This window comes from Cyprinodon variegatus, unplaced genomic scaffold (assembly GCF_000732505.1).
Source record: "Cyprinodon variegatus isolate N-32 unplaced genomic scaffold, C_variegatus-1.0 Scaffold403, whole genome shotgun sequence".
NCBI classification, from domain to species: domain Eukaryota; kingdom Metazoa; phylum Chordata; class Actinopteri; order Cyprinodontiformes; family Cyprinodontidae; genus Cyprinodon; species Cyprinodon variegatus.
The window spans coordinates 509135-526714 of NW_015150856.1; the positions used below are offsets into that span (position 1 = coordinate 509135).

Sequence of the window (17580 nt, forward strand, 5' to 3'; positions counted from 1 at the left end):
GGGGGGGCGTGGAAATTTTATTGTAATCCAAAGGGGGGCCCAGAAGAAAATCTTTGGGAACCACTGCATTAAGCCATAAGAAAGTGGGGGAAAAAAAGGTGTTTTATAAAATATGTGAATCAGGAAATTGTGTATATATCAAACTGAAAGATTGTTGTTCTCTACTTGGACTAACATGGATACATTTAAACCTGCTTATTATTTCAGTGTTAAATTCTGTTTAAAGTAAGAGATCATACCGGTAATTAAAAATGTCTCCGGACCTTTACTGGTTGATTTTCTTTTATCTGACCCCGCTGATTTTTAATTGGTTACCCCTGATCTGGAGACTATTAATAACAGGAGGTGAAATGCAGCTCCAGACGAGCAGAGCGTGCGACGTCGTCACCAGTTTGCTTCTGTTCCAATTGACCCATATATATCCTGCCTGCTCCCGTTCTTCCCTAGTTCATACTTTCCTGTATTCTTCTCAAGAACCTACTTGGCGAGGACACAAGTCTGTATTCGCATTCTTGTGAATTAAGAAACGGCCTGTGTCTCATCATAGTAGTAACTACTGTAGCTGAGGTTATCAAGCCATTTGATAGATGTGTTGAACCAGACAGATTACTTAAAGCTGCAGAATACGGCCCTGGAGGACTTGAGTTTGACATTTCTGCTTAAAGGGTTTTCAGACTGCACTGTAAAATGTGTTATTTTCAAAGGCATGCACCATGCAGGCAGCAAAAGCAAGAGGGCTCTTGTGCACGCCGTGATCAGTTCAGTTGGCTGAACTCAACAGAGGTGCACACACCTGAAGTTAATAGAAAGCGGCGAGCAGCAAACACTATGTCCTGTCTGAAAGCCTGCCTGAACAAAAAGTCTCATTAAGATCAAATAACATAGAAGAAGGAATAGCTTTTAGCTCCTTTTGTAGGCGGGGGGGAACTCAGGTGGTTTGATTTAAAAAAAAATCTCATCCGTTGCTGTTCTTGTTCAAAATTCTACCTGACATGTGTGGCCCTGCGGGAGTAATGCAACAGCAGGTATTCATCTTTAGCCACACCCCCTAATGGCCGGCATCATTGGAAACTAGAGGCTGAGAACTTTCCAAGGAGGGGTTGGAGGTAATTGTGTGACGATTTAAGGCGATATAACATTACGTGTTACATAAGCTTAAGCTTGCTCTGTTATTCTTATTTTCTTTTCAGTTAGGTGATATTATTGATGCATTTCAATGAAACAACAGCTAAACCTTAGGAGCAGAGGCCTTTTCTTATGCAGAAGGTCTCCAATAATGGTAATCAGGATGTTTGTCTGACCAGATCCCCTTTTTATGTGTGAAATAATGAATTTTTGCGCATTTGGCATTGGGCCAAAATCACATTTTTGCCTAGCACACTACCGACCTAAACCTTTATGGAACAAACATGCTTCAACTTATATCGTCCAAATTTTCTTGAGTTATGTTCAAGATGTGGACCTATACATTCTGAGGGTTCTTCCTGAATTTCAAATGGGGTTTAATGGGGTTTTGCAGTGTTTATTTTGGAAAACATTTTGGCAAGGCTAATTATTTTTCAATTTTATTTCTTTGTTTAATCACCTATTAATCAGACATGATGACATTTAAAATGGTATTTCCACCTGAAAAGTATTACCCAATGCTTTTCTGTCACACACACAAACAGTTGTATTTCCAATTTGTAGTTAGGGAGTTGTTCTTGCTTTAATTCACATATATATTTCAGGCACAATTTGCTCCCAAGACCCCCTGGGCTTAAGAATAATCAGAGGTTACAATTTAACTCGATAGCAGCATCCACAATGACCATGATGTCGGCAGTACAGGACGACGTGGTGCCTTCACTTATTGATTTCTCTGTTTTTACCTCTTGCTGATTACATGTTTGGCTTATAAACACGAACAAACCACATTGTATTGAGTAAAAATCATATAAAAGTTAAGGATTTATTCTTTGGTGCATAAATCCTTCTAGCTTGGTACTGAAATGATTCTCTTTATAGCAAACTGGGGTTTAGATCGAGATGTTGAGATGATGCACTCATCAGTGCAATTCTGTTGTATAGTTTAGTGTGAGGGATTGCATTCAAGTCAATGAGTCGATGCAATCAACTGGTTTTCCTTAGAAGACTTTAAATCAATTTGACTGTATGATCTGGTGAACTTTAAAGTGCCTTGAGATGAGATGTGTTTTGAACTGGCACTATGTAAATAAACTGAAGTGAATTTAATATAATTTATTTTGCTGGAGGGTTTTAATCCAAGTTGTGGTTTTAGTTCCCTGTGATTGTTCGTCTAACACGCTATGCGCACTTTCTGATGTCATATCTGCTCAGCATGTAGAGACATGACTATCCAGCCCCTCACATTCTCAGACATCCAACTCAGTAAAGTTACACATCTGGCTTTGTGTGTTAAGTCCTTATGAGGTCATGAACTGCAGACAGACGGCACACCTGGCTGGCTGGGTCTCCATCTGTTTTTGTACCTCAACTTGTTTGTGCCTCTTCCTATGGTGTGTGTGCTTTTGTATCAGCAGGTTAAAAAACTCTAAGGAGAAGGCTGTAATGTTAATAAAATGGATCATTGATTATGAAGCAAATTGTCAGTATGAGACAAGCAGAAATGCTATAAGGTTTCATGTAAGTAGGAAAGACATTGAGGCATTTCTCTACATTTAGGGCTGCATTTGAAAACTTTCACCATTTTAAAAGCAGAGCAGATTTTTACCATTTATCCTGCGGCTTTCTGCCACAGCCCAGAAATCCATATGATTTCACTCAGACTAAACACTATGATGCAATGATGGCATCAGCTTCCGGCTTTATTGTCGCCAAAACCTTATTGAATTAAAAAGTCCAAACTAACCTTATGAAATTATGTTTTAGTGTCTTTTTTTTTATCTGCTCCAAAGTCCTCCTGACTCCAGAGGGTAATGTGAACAACTAGCAAGTCACACATCTTGCTCATTTTTAAGCTGTCATCAATCCTTTCCCAGTAATGTAGTGGTTCCTGGATGAGGGGGAATACTTGTACTCTTTCAATGCAGCCCATAAACAGTGACGCATAAGACTGCTCTATTGTGGTTTATCCAGTATTTACTTATCATATAATTTCTGGGATTTGATCTCAGTGACGTAATAATTCTGAAATTACTAAACGCTTGCACACAGACTAGTGAGAAACGATTATGGATTGTGAGTGAACTATTCCTTATTCCTAGTCTATCCACATGGATGAAACATATTCTCTCTTAAAAAGTCAGTAGTTTCTTTTGTAAACTGTCTCTTTGAACAGCTGATTCGCAACAGTGTGGCTGCTTTAAAATGAACATAACTTGATCAGGAGCAGTTTGTTATATCTGATCACACAGAAAGCATGCATGGATATAAAATACAGATGAGACAAAAATTATTCATTATATTTTAAACATTTATTTTATATTAAATAAAAAAATGTAAATGTAAATTTCACATCCTTGTTCATATTCCAGCTTAAAATAAAAATAAAACACATAAAAACCAATCAGATAAACTGAAAAGATGAGGCACCTTCCTCTTCACTGACAGCATCTTGTCCGAGGGGGATGGGGGGGCAGAGCGGACATCGACGTTGGGGTTAACTTTAACGGGGTGGCATTGCTAACGTTAGCCGAACTATTGGCTAATGTTAATTGATCAGGAATTAAACCTGAAGTTAGCTGGCTAAGCCAGTAATCCTGTTTCATGATAAAGGCTGCAGGTGAGGCTTGGAGACCACTGATCTCTATTTATTCTCAGGATTGCTGATAGCCCGAAAAAAGTGAAGCCACCGGCTGCCATATTGGTACTCCCCACTCCCACTGAGATACGCCATAAAAATGCCTGTGTGTAGCATTTGGCTGCTAGCATTTGAAGACTTTCTGATGTAATTTCAGTCAGTGGACGTACTTACCAAGAAAATCCATATATATGCTGACGTATCCCATCCTATAGTCTGTCTGCGTAACATTAGTCTGGCTATCTCGCACTGACTCAAAGGCATTGAGTGACTTAGCCACAAACATACTGTCTAACGTCAGAAAATGGAAAGTTGAGTAAATGGAAAGTAATTTACTTTGAAATGGCAATGTAGTAATTCTTAAGTGGATGTCGTTTTTATGGTATTTGTCGTATTTTTCATCTGGAAAAAGTCACGTGCTGAAATATCTATCTATCCATCCATCTTCTTCTGCTTATCTGGGGTCCGGTCAAGGGGATACTGAAATATATTGCACATTATATTAATGAGGAAAAAAAAAAAGCAACTCAAGCATTTTTAAAGGCTAATGCACAGACGCAGTATAAAAGTATGTGGCATCATGCATGGAAAAAATGTTAATGCAATAGTATTTTCATATTTGCAGACATGTACTTGTAATTCAGTCTTGATGTGTGATCTTGAAATTATATGAAATTACCACAACAATGTCATCAGTACATGTTTATTACATGTACATCATCAATTTGGCACGTTTGGCACATCTGTATTATTATGCTCCATTTACAGATTATTTTTATTGTGATGGATTTGTAAAATATGTAAGATTACATGATTTATTGACTTCATAATGACTCTGCAATGAGATGTGCCTAGTTTTAACTGTAAGTTACAGTAATCAACTTATTCTATGAAACCCCAGTTGTGTGTTAAAGTGATGATTTTTTTATTTATTTTAAAAGTCTTAAATCCCCCAGATAAATGAGGACATCATCGTTGTGCGATGCTGTAGCGCACATAGTTTTTACATGGCGACCGGTCTAGCTAGGGAGTACCAACATGGCCTCCGGTGGCTTCACTCCACCCCGTACTACCAGCGGGCTATCAGCATACTGAAAGTCATCTGGTGCAACCATACAGAGAGCTTTCCATTATACATACACGTCCTTAATTGGTCATATTTATGCTTTCATATTCAATGAATGATTTGTAGGATTCATCTAGGAGTATCTAGGATACTCGATACAAGAACAAATATGAGTAAAAATAATTTGGGTCAGCTAATAAATATTTATTATTGATACTTCAACAGATGTCACTGGTGAATTCATTATGAATTTAATGTTTTTGTGTTAATTCAATAGTAGAACACACCATTCCATCTTCCATCTTATCGTTCAATTTTGCAGATTTAAAAGTAGTGAGGATGCCTTTGTTTTTCTTTGCATCTATGTACATAAAAAAGAGGCATCTTGTTTAGGAACACAGGATGCCTCATAGCACCCCCAGTTTAATGTTGCAGCTACTGCAATGGGCAGCAAGTGAAGAGGAAGTTGCTAGTTGTTGTTCACACGTCACGGCTGCTCGCCTATGCATTTGTCCACCTCTAGTTTTCAGTTTGCAGCACTTTGTTTCAGAGGTGGTCAGTTGACATTACTAATAAATAAGCATTGCTATAGTATTTCCACGGGGGGATTTACCATTAGGCATTACTAGACGGTTGCTGGGGCCCCCAAGTTCCTGGGGACCCCATAAAACTGTTTGCATTTATGGTTAACACAGCTATACCTTATTTGTGCACATTATGTTTGGGATAAAAATTATTTCGCTAAAATGCCATTACAACCACATTGGATCAGTCCATTTGCTGCACATGTTCAGAAAGGTCCAAACGGACAGCAACAAAACATTTGAACACGATGCAAAGAGCAGTGTTGCCCACTTAGTGCTTTTGTCGCTCTATTTGGTGCCTATTGCCAAATCTGACTTTTTACTGCTACTGGAGACTTTGGCGACAACCTATAAAAGCAGCGAACTCTGCTATCTAGAGCAAGTAGATTGGTAACCCCGCCTCCTGCTCTCCTCTATCCCGTGATTCATGCAGCTGTTATTTCATACAAGTGAAAAAATGGAGAACAGAAGAGAAGATCATGGCTTATCTACAGTGAAAATAAGGACTGTGTTATTTACTTTTTCTGTTCCCTTTTTGGAAACACATGAAGGAGCAATCAGCTAAGTGAGCTTTGTGCTTGGAAAAACTCTTTCACTCCTTTTGAGACAGCATGAAAAGTCAGCGGAGTACAAAACATAGAGAGGAAAACAAGAAAAGAGGAACAAAACATAGAACAAATAATGTATGTCTATTCTATTAAAATTTCTGTGTTTATATAATGGGTCTGTTTTAAGTGTTGTCTCAATTCAAAGGGCCCCCTGCCTGATTTTGCCTAGGTCCCTAAATTACCTAAATCCGCCCCTGGCTGGAGTATGGGTGCACAGTATCAAAATAATCTTGCGATCAGGATACTAGTAAGTAAATATGGCACTAGCTGTGATGTGTTTCTTTTTTACACTTTATCTCCTCTGTGCTTCCATCACTCAGACTTGTAGCATTTTGAACAATCTCTCTGATGTGAGAATCTGCTATTGTGAGAGTGTTCAACTAGATAAATATTACATTGGCAGTTGAAATATAAATCATCACCAACTGATTTTGAACTTTCTTATTTTGAGAAAAAAAAATGTGTTTGAAAAGTATTTGCAACCTTATAGTGAAATTATTCAGCCCTTTCTCAGTATTGTGGATCTGATCTGAAGTACTTCCTGAGTGATGAGTCTGTTCTTTTGTTGTTTCAGCAAAACATCACATTTACACCCTCGGTCACCAGCTACAGATGAACCAGCACTGCTTGGACACGGCCTTCAACTTCTACAAGATTGCCCTCAATAAAAGCTTGACCCGTGGTCGCAAGGCCATCCATGTCATTGCTGCCTGTATCTACCTGGTCTGCCGCACAGAGGGAACCCCTCGTATCCTTTGTATTATAATCTCTGGTTCTTTTTTTTGTTATCTCTTTCATTCAAGTGGGTTAGGCGAGTATATTCTGCGTTACAATTAGTGCATAAGATGTTTAATGGCTGCAGCATTGCATTTCCTTCCATCTCAGAGTAAAGAAGTTGGGGAAGGAGAAATTACAAGCTGCATACAGTAATGTATGCAAGAATTAGGAGATTTAATATTAACTAAACATCAGACTATTGCTGTAAAAGCAAAGAAACTTTCACCTAAATGGTTCTTATAAAAAACATACCAAAAAAAAAAAAAAATTTTTTAAATTGATGGAAGATAATTGGTTTCATTGAGCTAATGTCCTTTATTTATCATCACCTCGATTTAAAAAGTGCTCTTTTTGCCCACAGTAATATCTGTTTGTGTTCAGTACAGCGAGCAGGGACAACTTCACGTGTTTAGTTTGTGACTAACTGATCAAATATCTCTGTAGGTCAAACAGAGATCTTGGATGCTGGTGAAGATTCTCGGTCATCCAGGTCAGAGTCATTCCAAAAAAGTTAAAAAACAATCCACTGGACTTTGTTTCCAAGTTTGAAGATGTTTTGCTTCCCATCCAGGAAGCGTTTTCAATTCTAAATGTTCGAGGCTTTATACAAACAAGGATTTTTTTGGCTACTGTATAAAGCAGGCATCCCCAAAGTCTGTCTTTGAGGCCGCTGTCCTGCAGGTTTTAGAGCTGCTCCAACACAGCTGATTTTAATTGAAAGCTGATTAACAGGCTGTTGCTCAACTTCAATCATCATAATCAGCTGTGCCAAAGCAGGGAGACCTCTAAAACCTGCAGGACAGTCTCAAACTCGACGCTATTACTGAAATTTTGAATTGAAAAAGAAGCAAAACGTTCCTCAAACTTGGAAACAAAGTTTGTGGATTATTTATTTTTTTTATTTATTTATTTTTTTACTTTTTTGGAATGAGATCTTTGAGTGCATCTTTAGGAGCTGCGCAGTGCATATCTGCTCATTGGTTATCAGACTCTTACTTTAGTTTGATGTGATTTTAATTAAAATATGCAGCCTGGCTTTTTGATGACAGACAGATTGTTTTACAGTTTGATGGATCTATGATGTTTGTCATGGTTATCACTCAAGCTCCTTCAAGCTCCTGATATTTTTGGACTCTATTTTTTTAAAGCAAATCTTTTAGTGAATTGGACCTGCTTCACTTCTGTTTATTTTTACTCCTAACATCCCTTGCCTGTGAGGATGACGGCAAAGCACAGTTTTTTCCCCGTCTAATGAAAGGGAGGCAGACATGCTGTTTTATGCCTTTCCTGCTGCACTGTTGTCTCAGCTTCTGTTTGTGGTGGTGTGTTTGTATGGGTATGTTTCCACAGGCCTATCTGTTCATGCCTGTTTGGGGGGTAGTGCTTCAGGTAAAAATAGCTGCAATATTTTGCTTTTTTTTTTTTTTTTTTACAGCCGGGTAACGTTGCCATAGAGATTATCAGGACAAAGGGGAAGGAGGCATGGGTCTCACCTGGAATCAGATTTAATGACTACAAACAGCCAAATAAAACCCCCCAACACTTTCTGGAGCATTTATGTTCTGCAGCTCTTCCCACTAAAACACTTGATACAGCTGAAATTTGATGAGAGCAGTCTGAGGAACAGTCTTTTCTATATAGGTGGCTGTCATTTTTGGGATGACAAGGGCTTAGTGGAGAGAATGGACATCTTGCAATATAAACATCGGTTCATTTCAAGGTTGATCCCACCGGGATAGTTCTGCAGCAGCAATGCACCTGTATGTTTTCAATCATTTTATAAATGCAGGAAGTCTAACACAGCCACCAGAAGGTAGTAGATCAGTAATGGGGCGACTGTGGCGCAGGATGCAGGAGTTTGTTCTGTAACCAGCAGCAAATACCCAGCCATTATAATTAATGGGTCGCATGCAAGAAGTCTTCGTAGGAAAAAATTGGTTCTTGAATCATTTGTACGAGTGATTCGGGGGGGGGGGAATGCTGCATTCACTACTTTTCTCCTATGTCTAATATTCTTTGGGGTACAAACTAATTTTACGAGTGCTCCAGACTTTGGGTAGGAGTCTTGTTCAGTCAGTCAGCTGTTATCCAAACCTAGGTTTTCACTAAATATATTTTAGAAAATGATTATTTTTCACTGATTACAGTGCTATTGGTCACTACACCTGCGAGATTGAGTGAGGAGCTCAGTTACCCGGGAGGAGCTCGGAGTAGAGTCGTTGCTCCTCCACGTCCAAAGGAGCCAGCTGAGTTGGCTCGGGCTATCTGTTTCAGATGCCTCCTGGTTGCCTCCCTCAGGAGGTGTTCCAGGCATGTCCCATTGGGAGGAGGCCTGGTGGAAGGCCCAGGACATGCTGAAGGGGTGTCTCTGAGCTGGCCTGGTGTCGCCTCAGGGTCCCCCCGGAACAGCTGGAGGAAGTGGGTGTGGCCCGGGAAGTCTGGGCATTTTTGCTTAGACTGCTGCCTCAGTGACCCGGCACCAGATAGGCGGAAGAAAATGGATTAATTGGATGGACAAAATAAATGTTTCATATGACTTCATTTTTCAAAACCTCAGCGGAAAAATTATTAAAATTTTCTCACTGCAGTGAAAGTTATTTAGGCCCAAGCAAAGTGCTTTAAATGCTATAAAGCAGTCACACTATGGAGATGATGTTTTTCTTTGTCACTGGAGTTTCAGCTTCACGCAGCTGAAGCTCCTCCTATTTGATGATGCGGTCCTGGGTGTAAACACTGCATCTGAAATGCGGAGTGGTGAGTTACCTGCGGGGCTCGCAGAAATGCCTTCTATTGCCTTCACTGTGAGCTGTGTGCAAGCCGAAAGAACTCTGATTCCATTCGATAAACATGGCGCAGTGCTAGTAAGAGGGATTAGGACAGATAATGGAGCGAAACACTGACTACACCCTGGCTTCCTTACATGGGACATCATCAACGCTAACCCTGCGCGATGATGGCATTACCAAACATGCAGCGGCAGCGGGACGGAGGCCATTCACCTTGCCAGCTTGGAGTTAGACCCAGCTTTTTTTGCCAGTGGGAAGGGAACCAAATGCCGATTGTTAGGAGGTTGACCCATGTTTGAAAAATATGCGTTAAAATGCTATTTTAAGTGGAAAAGAGGCTTTAGTGAAGCTATTCTTTGCTGCTTATCCTTAACTCTTTGCAGCAGTTCAGTGTTTTCACAGGATTTGTAGGATTTGACTTCTGTTTTTTGTGTGTACGTATTATATGATATTTTAAGTAAAAATCGTCAGTAAATGACGATTTTAATGCATTTTTTTTTTTTTGATCGCATCCCAGCTGGTTTAGCTCAGAAACTGCAACACTCATACTCTTCAAACCTGGAATGCATTGCTTTATAATAATAGAATCGTCTTTGGTTGGTGAACCCTTTATTGTCTTTTTTAATGGTCATTAAATACTTATTTTGAAGGATTGCTTTTTTTTCCATTTTGATTGCCGAAAAAAAATCCAAATCTATTATTGAACAGGTTGACGCCATGGAAAAACATCTGTAAATTCACCGCCCAATATATTGTCTTAAATTCCAGCCACTGTTTTTTTTTTTTTTTTGTCCAATAGACAAAGACTAAAGGATCTTCTTTCTTTTTTGTTTTCCCTACAACTTGTCGATCTGCAGATGGCATCTGTCAGGATTATCTTTTCTGTTTCATCTGCACTGCTGCCACCTCTTTTGTGAGGCCCTGTTAAGAGGAGCCTCGTTAATCTAGCCTGAAACCCTGGAGACAGGTGCACATGTAGCCCCCGAGACAATGTAACCGTGGCAACCAAATGTCTGAGCCAGATGAGCCCTCATGAGATGAGATGTCCAGAGGCTCATGGCAAAAAATATTACTCCAAAACACAATTAGATTCATTATATATTCATAAAATAATTAAAGCTTTAAGGCTTGTACAAAGCAATCAGATATTATTGCAGATAGAACGAAGTTTAGTAACTTTGTGAAGCTGTTCCCTATATTCATCTTCAAACAATATTTTGGGGTCATTTAATTACACTCTAAGGTCCTATATGGTCTGATCACAACCTTTCTCAATTTTTTTGAGTTGGTCTTTAGGTTATTTCAAAGAAACTGCCATATTTTACCTGTAAATTTCCGGGTTTACAAAAAGATGTCTGTCCAATTTAATGTTTGCAACTAGAGAACCCAGGTCTTCTAGTTGCAGATATGAGTCCAAAGCACAGCCCTCCTACTAGCATGCAAAGGCAGAGGGGTTTATGCTAAATTGCTGTTTGTTTTTTTTTTTTTCAAGCTTTGAAGTTTTACATCTTTGATCTGCTCCAGTCACTGGAAATTTTCCTTTTGGTTCATTTAAATGCAATTAAAAAGAACACAATTATTTTCAAATAATTAGAAAAATTGCTTAAGTATAACCCTTCTAAAAAGGTGTTACTTGTCTTTTTGTCTTTGGCAATGTTGACATTTAACATTTTAACTGAGGTGTAGACAGTCTGATGTGTATTTAAAGTGACATTTTCAGCTCAGATTATTAAACCTGTTGCTGTCTCCCACTTCATTAGTTGTCATCTCAAAGTAACAGTTGCTGTCACTGTGCAGAGTAGCTGCTAAAAAAAAGCCACTTCGTCTCAAATTTGAGCAGAAATGATCGAGTTGTGCTTCATATCACCACTTGCTGATGGGAGAATGTGTTCGTTTGTTTACTGGGCAGGTGCAGCACAGTCAAAGTAGTGGGTTCTTGTAGGGAGACAAGGGAAAAGGCGGCTGCATTTCTTTTTGAACTAATTTTAAAGTAAAGGGACTGGCTCATGCTCAGAGGATGCAGTTAAATTACATGCATGGAAAAAAAACCCCAAAAATACCACTTTTTGCATAATTTTTAATGTAGTGTTATAATATGGGTAAAAGCTCAAATTGGGTTTTACAAGACAGAGACCCTAGGGAAAAGAAATACACTTGGTTGAACCCTTATTTTGTCAAACTTGTTCTTGTTACACATATTTGGAAAGTTCTCGTTGAGTGTAAAAGGATAAGGCACTAATTTATCATTAATTTAGAATGGAAGATGTGCAGGAAGTATTCCATACATAAAGCTCTTAATCTAGGGAAGCTTAATACTCCTTGTTCCACAAGTTTGAAACGCCTCTATTTGGGACCTGGGAATATTTTTTTCCTATCATATATGGGCTTTTCCTTGAGGATGATAGACCTTATTAGGGAAGGTATAAGACCCTGCTCCAATACCACCTTTTATATTTTCTAACCTTTTTATTTTTTTATTGTGGTTACATCTTTGTTATATAACAATTATTGTTTATATCCTGAACATGAAGAATTTTAGCATGTTGGGAGCACAGCATATATACAGCAAATGAAAGTTATGCATCTGAAAATTACCTAAAATATTTGTAAAAGAAATATGAATGTTTAAAATGGCACATCAGTTCTTCTCTTCTATGTTTCACTTTGTTTTCCTTGACTTTTTTTTCTGAGACATGCTGCTGGATCTCAGTGACATTGTTCAGGTATGTTGTAAATATAAATTATTTACCTTCCTATCAGTTTTTGATATTTCTGTCATTTGGTTAAAATCAGAAGATTTATATTGGAAAAAGATTGTTCAATTAAACAATAACTATACTTATATTTCTGAATTCATCCATGAAATTAAAAAGATCCTGGCTACCTTTAAACGACTTTTCTTATTGGAAGAACTAAATTCCCTGATAGATCTGTTGTCTCACCAGACTCGCCACTCAGTATTGCAACAGCTGGCAATCAGTCTGAAACTTCTTTTAAACAAATTTTAAATTTATTTAATTGGAATTGCTATTAAAAGGATTGTATTTACTCCTCAGCAGCAATTAAGTGCCGCAGAAGCCTGTTGGTCACAAATTGATATACCGTAGGTCAGGTGTGTAAAGCAGGGGAACACCTTAAATGTGCAGTCCAGTGGGTCCGAGGATCGTGGTAAAAAAATAAACTCCAACAACCCTGCTTTAATAAACTTGCAATGTACAGACATCATATCAAGCATCCAGCCAGACACAAACACAATGGAGGTGCTACACAATCTTAAGGGAAGCCTATCACACTGTCCCCCAGGCAGCTTAATGATGAAATGACCATGTCTGACTCTTGCCCTCACAGCTTTGTTCTTCAATCATTATCTTGATTACAGTTAGACTGATGATGCATTGCCTGGGTGGCTGGGATTTTGGGCAACTTTCTGTCCGTCTTTTGAAAAATTCAGCATTTTCATCAGGGCTTTAATTTACAATAAGTAATGCCTGGGATCCATACTAAAAGTGTACAACACAAAATATCCAAAAATATCCAAACTTTGTTGGTTTGGTACACCTACAAAGTTCAGCTTTATAAAACCAATAAGCATGTAAAAATATAGCCATACAATATCATCTGTGGTATGACTTACCCTATTGGTCATTGGGGAGAGGAATATGATGTTAAAAAACATTTAAATAGTTCAGACTTTTATTAAGAATTTAAGCTGGCTTATGAACCTTTTTAATTAGTGGAAGAAGTCCTTGGCTCACCAAGGCAACAGATCAGATGCTGTGGGATGATGGTGTTGAAAGCTGAACTGAAGTCAAGGAACATCATCTGCACGTGGGCATTCTTCTTCTCCAGGTGTGATAGGCTCAGGTGAAGAAAGGAGGAGATGGCGTCCTTAGTAGAGCAGCACCATCGGTAGATAAACTGGCACAGGACGAAATCTGGGGATAGTCTGGAGATGTGTTCTTTTACCTTCCTTTTGAAGCACTTCATCATGATTGGAGTCAGTGCAACAGATCAGTTGTCATTAAATAAGGTGATTTGAGGCTTCTTTGGGACCAGAAAGATGGAGGCAGACTTAAAGCATGTTGGCACTATGTCTTGGTTTGGCTATGTGTTAAAGGTGTCTGTGAGGACGCCAACCAGCTGACCTGCACACTCCTTGAACATCCGCCCAGGTATTTTATCGGGGCCTTGGTCATTCCACATGTCCGCTGTGTCAAGTGCCTCCACTCCCTGATGGGGAACAGCTTTCACTATCTAAATGCTGTTTAGTGCCTCAAACCTTCCTAAGAAGCTGTTTAGTCCATTTAGGAAGTCCGCATCAGGTACACCCACCGGATGGAGGGTGTGTTGTAGTCTGTGATCGCCCGTATGCTTTGCCACTTTTGTGCAGCGTCGCTGCTAGGTTGCACTCCTCTGAATTGGCCCTTACAGTGTGTGCCAGCCTCATTCCAAGTTGGAGTATGTAAAATTGTTTTCCATGAACAAGTTTGCCTTTACCCACATCAAATGGTGCAGAAGTTTCCAGTGGAACAGTGTGTTTAAATGCAGTGTTGTTACTGTTCATTAATTGACTGAAAACAGCAAACAGGGGTGAGGTTATTGGACTTCCATCACATACAACATAAAGTCTGAAATAACTGCCCGTTGGGGAGTGCTGGCCTAGTGGGTTAGAGCAGTGCGCCTGTGCTCTGAGAAGGTTGCAAGTATCTGGTTCGATCCCCACATCCTCCACTCTGGGTTTCTGAGCAAGACCTTTAACCCCACACTACTTCCCAGGCACCGCACAATGGCAGCCCACTGCTCCCCAAGGGAGCCAGTTGTAGCCATTAAAAATTTCCCCACTTTCCTTGATGGGCCCTTGGCTGGTCCCCAAAATTCCTTTTTAAACATCAATATTTGTACTAAAACATTCTTTCTGTCAAGAATTGTGGACATTAAGATCCAAAGAGAAGCATCATCTCCTGGTCAGAGCCTGTAATTCAGTCAATGTGGGGAGTCTGAGTAAAAAGGTTTGCAAAACCAGCAAGAAAACCCAACATGCGAGTATTTTTAAGCCTTGACGCACAATCATGCTTACTTAGACTAGACACACTTTGTCATTTTGTATACACAGGATGTTTTTAGTAAAAGCTTGCAAGGAGGTGAGTAGTGTCCAGTCCAATTCAGTTCTCAGAGGAAAAGAGCTGCTGTTGGCCCTTATTCTACAGGTTGAAGGTGCTCTCAGTCCAGGAGAGGTTGGAGGACCTCTGAATGCCAAGGAACCTGATACTGTTCACACACTCCAACTTCTCTCTATGTATCTACTGAGGAGCTTGTTTAGTTCCCCTGTAGTCCTCTGTGACTACAAATATGAGTTAAGGCAGGTAATAATTGTCCCTTCCTCACCACATGGGCCCGTTGGCAACAAGAACACTGTTCCAGTAGCAAATGAGTGCAGATAAGGCAAGGTGGTGGAGCTTTAGTGCCAGCGTTTATGGAAGAACTAAAGGCCAGATACCCTCTTTCAGTTTTTCTTCATCTTTATCACTTAGCCAGGTGATTTGCACCTAGGTTGTGTTGTGGAAATGTAAATAGAACTATTCTCTGCACAGGATTCTTACTTTCTAATCCTGGATGATCCACCTCTCAGAACTGCACTACTGCAAAAATGAATATATAGAATAACAGACGTTGTGTATTCCTCCAGAGCTGCACCCTTTGAACACTCCCCAGTCTGTGTGTTCAGTGTTCCTGTCCTCTTTAGTCCAAACCCGAATGGTTTTGATCATGGTTTTGGTTCGACAGATCCCAGCTTTTTTTTTTTTTTTGCAGGGATGATGTCCAAAGAGTTTGTGCCCACAAACTTGGCAAATAGAACTGAAGCTAATTGTAATTTAGCTGTATTGGACACTTTTCAAAAGAAACTGGTTTCTTTTATGCCTGGTTTATACCCAACAGATTGAACTCTGTGCGAGTATACTGTTTCTTCTTGCCATGACGGCGTTGCTGTGTCCTCAGCCTTAGAACTATTGGTCTGTAACTGTGTGGACTTCCTGCTCCATTCTTTATGAATTAGACGAACAGTTTTCACAAATATAAATCATTACTTTGAGAACGAAATGAAGACTTGGAGGGGGAAAAAATGGTGAGAGAGAATAGACAATGTGACTTATAAAGTTAGATTACACGCTTTATTTAGTATCTGAAGTTTTACAGACTTTTGATTTTTACACAGCTGTCAATATGGTTCCCTGTTCGTGGTTTGACTGAGTCTAAAACTTTGTAAGAAGCATGATTAAGTTGAGGTATAATGTTTCAGATTGGTAACATCTATTTTTGGTGTGTGTGTGAAGAGTTTCTTCTCTCCACTGGTTTTGTGGTGCACTGTCACCTGTTTTTTTGCAAAATATTGGACCATCTTAAGGCTTAACTATAAATATCTGCAGTTCTTGCTCAGGCACCACCAAAGCACGACTATAACTGGCATATCCGGGCATGCCACAGCATCGCGGAACAGGACTGGGCTTTGGTTAGGCCTTCATTACCATTTATATGTGAACCTGCTGTTGTGCTTCAGATTGTTGTCATCCTGCATATCCCTGGTGATCCTAAGCTTTTTAGGTAAGCACTTCCTGAAAGAATTTTGCTGAAGAGAAGAAATATATTCTTCCGTCTCCTCATGATGATTGAACTGGCAGGTTCTGTTAAAATGTTTTCATTGTAATTAATTTGGCAGAGAGCCAAATAAACTTCATAAGAGTCTTGGTTTATGCAAAATGGCCCTTGCTATAGACGGGGACATGATTTTCATTTGGAGATCTTTTTGCCAACTTTGACAGACGCATTTATTTAGAAGAACTGGTCGTGACTGTTAATACTGAGCTAGGCTCAGTAATTGGCTATAGTTAATTGTGTACAGTCTAAGATCAGGAGATGAAGTTAGCTTTAAAAATCATTTTTTAATCTGAAAATATTTTTGGTGACACTGAATGCTGTGTGGGACATTTTCTTACTGAGGTTAAAATGTCAAACTTTTTTCTTTCAGTCTAAACTATTTTTAAACTGATAATGCTACACATATACTCTATAACAATCCATTCTATTAATGAATTGCATTTTAAAACCTGTTGCCCCCTTTTACTTTGAAGGCCAACCATGGCTCAGAAACTAAATCAAAGCTGCTCCTGATCCCTAAATATAGCTTATATAAAAGCAGATTTTTCTCACCCCTTGGCCTCACATCTGTTCTGTATAATTAAACCAGAGTCCTCTGCATGATAAATATAGAATCCCCCATTAGTCTACATGTTTTATGGCAGCTGAATTGCAGTGAGTGGGTGGTGTGGTGTGGTCATAATGAAACATTGCTTTGAGTCACAGCTGGTCAGGGGCTTTTATTTTATGCTCCCAGCTGTCCTGCAGTAGCTGGCTACCCCTCCCCCAGACTGCACACCCTGGTATTTGGAGACTGGTGGTAGATTTTTTTTTTTTTTGTGGCCAGGCTTGGATGTTTGGGCAGCTGTGGGCCAGTGGATCCACACCCAAGCCACTTGATAATTCTTTCATTATGTAAATGACTGGCCTGCATCAGAAATGCCTTTCAGATATCAGCTGATATCAACCTCCACTGAGTCTTTTTTTTTGAGGTGTGTTCTTCATTTGAGAAAATGTCCCCACATGTGTGGACATTTGATTAAAGGTATAGTGGAGCAGAGGATGTTCTTTTTCCGGGTGGATCATCAAAATAATGTTCCTTCTAATTGTCTGTGCTGTGTCACGGCAATATGACCCATAGGATGCAACTCTTGCGATTCGTGAGATGTGAGCTAAAAGCCTGCTCAACAACCAAACTGGGCACATGTCATAAAATAGTAGCATATGTTCTTTGAAGTTGTGTTCATACTGAATGCGATTTTGGCAGTATGAGCGAAGGATTCCCATGTTATCTCTATGTAGAGGGTGGATCTGGAGTGAATTTAAGCTGGGCGAGGCAATGATGGCGATTTAAGCAAGGCAA

The 17580-nt window shown here is 39.5% G+C and overlaps 1 protein-coding gene across 1 annotated transcript in view; it reads left to right on the plus strand.

Moving 5' to 3' along the window:
• The window catches only part of LOC107093013 (transcription factor IIIB 90 kDa subunit-like), a 64849-nt gene that overhangs the window by 8344 nt on the left and 38925 nt on the right, over positions 1 to 17580 (plus strand). Inside the window, exons 4-5 of the mRNA XM_015387801.1 lie at positions 6596 to 6769; positions 12276 to 12307. Coding sequence (XP_015243287.1) covers positions 6596 to 6769; positions 12276 to 12307 — 206 coding nt within the window. The remainder of the gene's footprint in view (positions 1 to 6595; positions 6770 to 12275; positions 12308 to 17580) is intronic.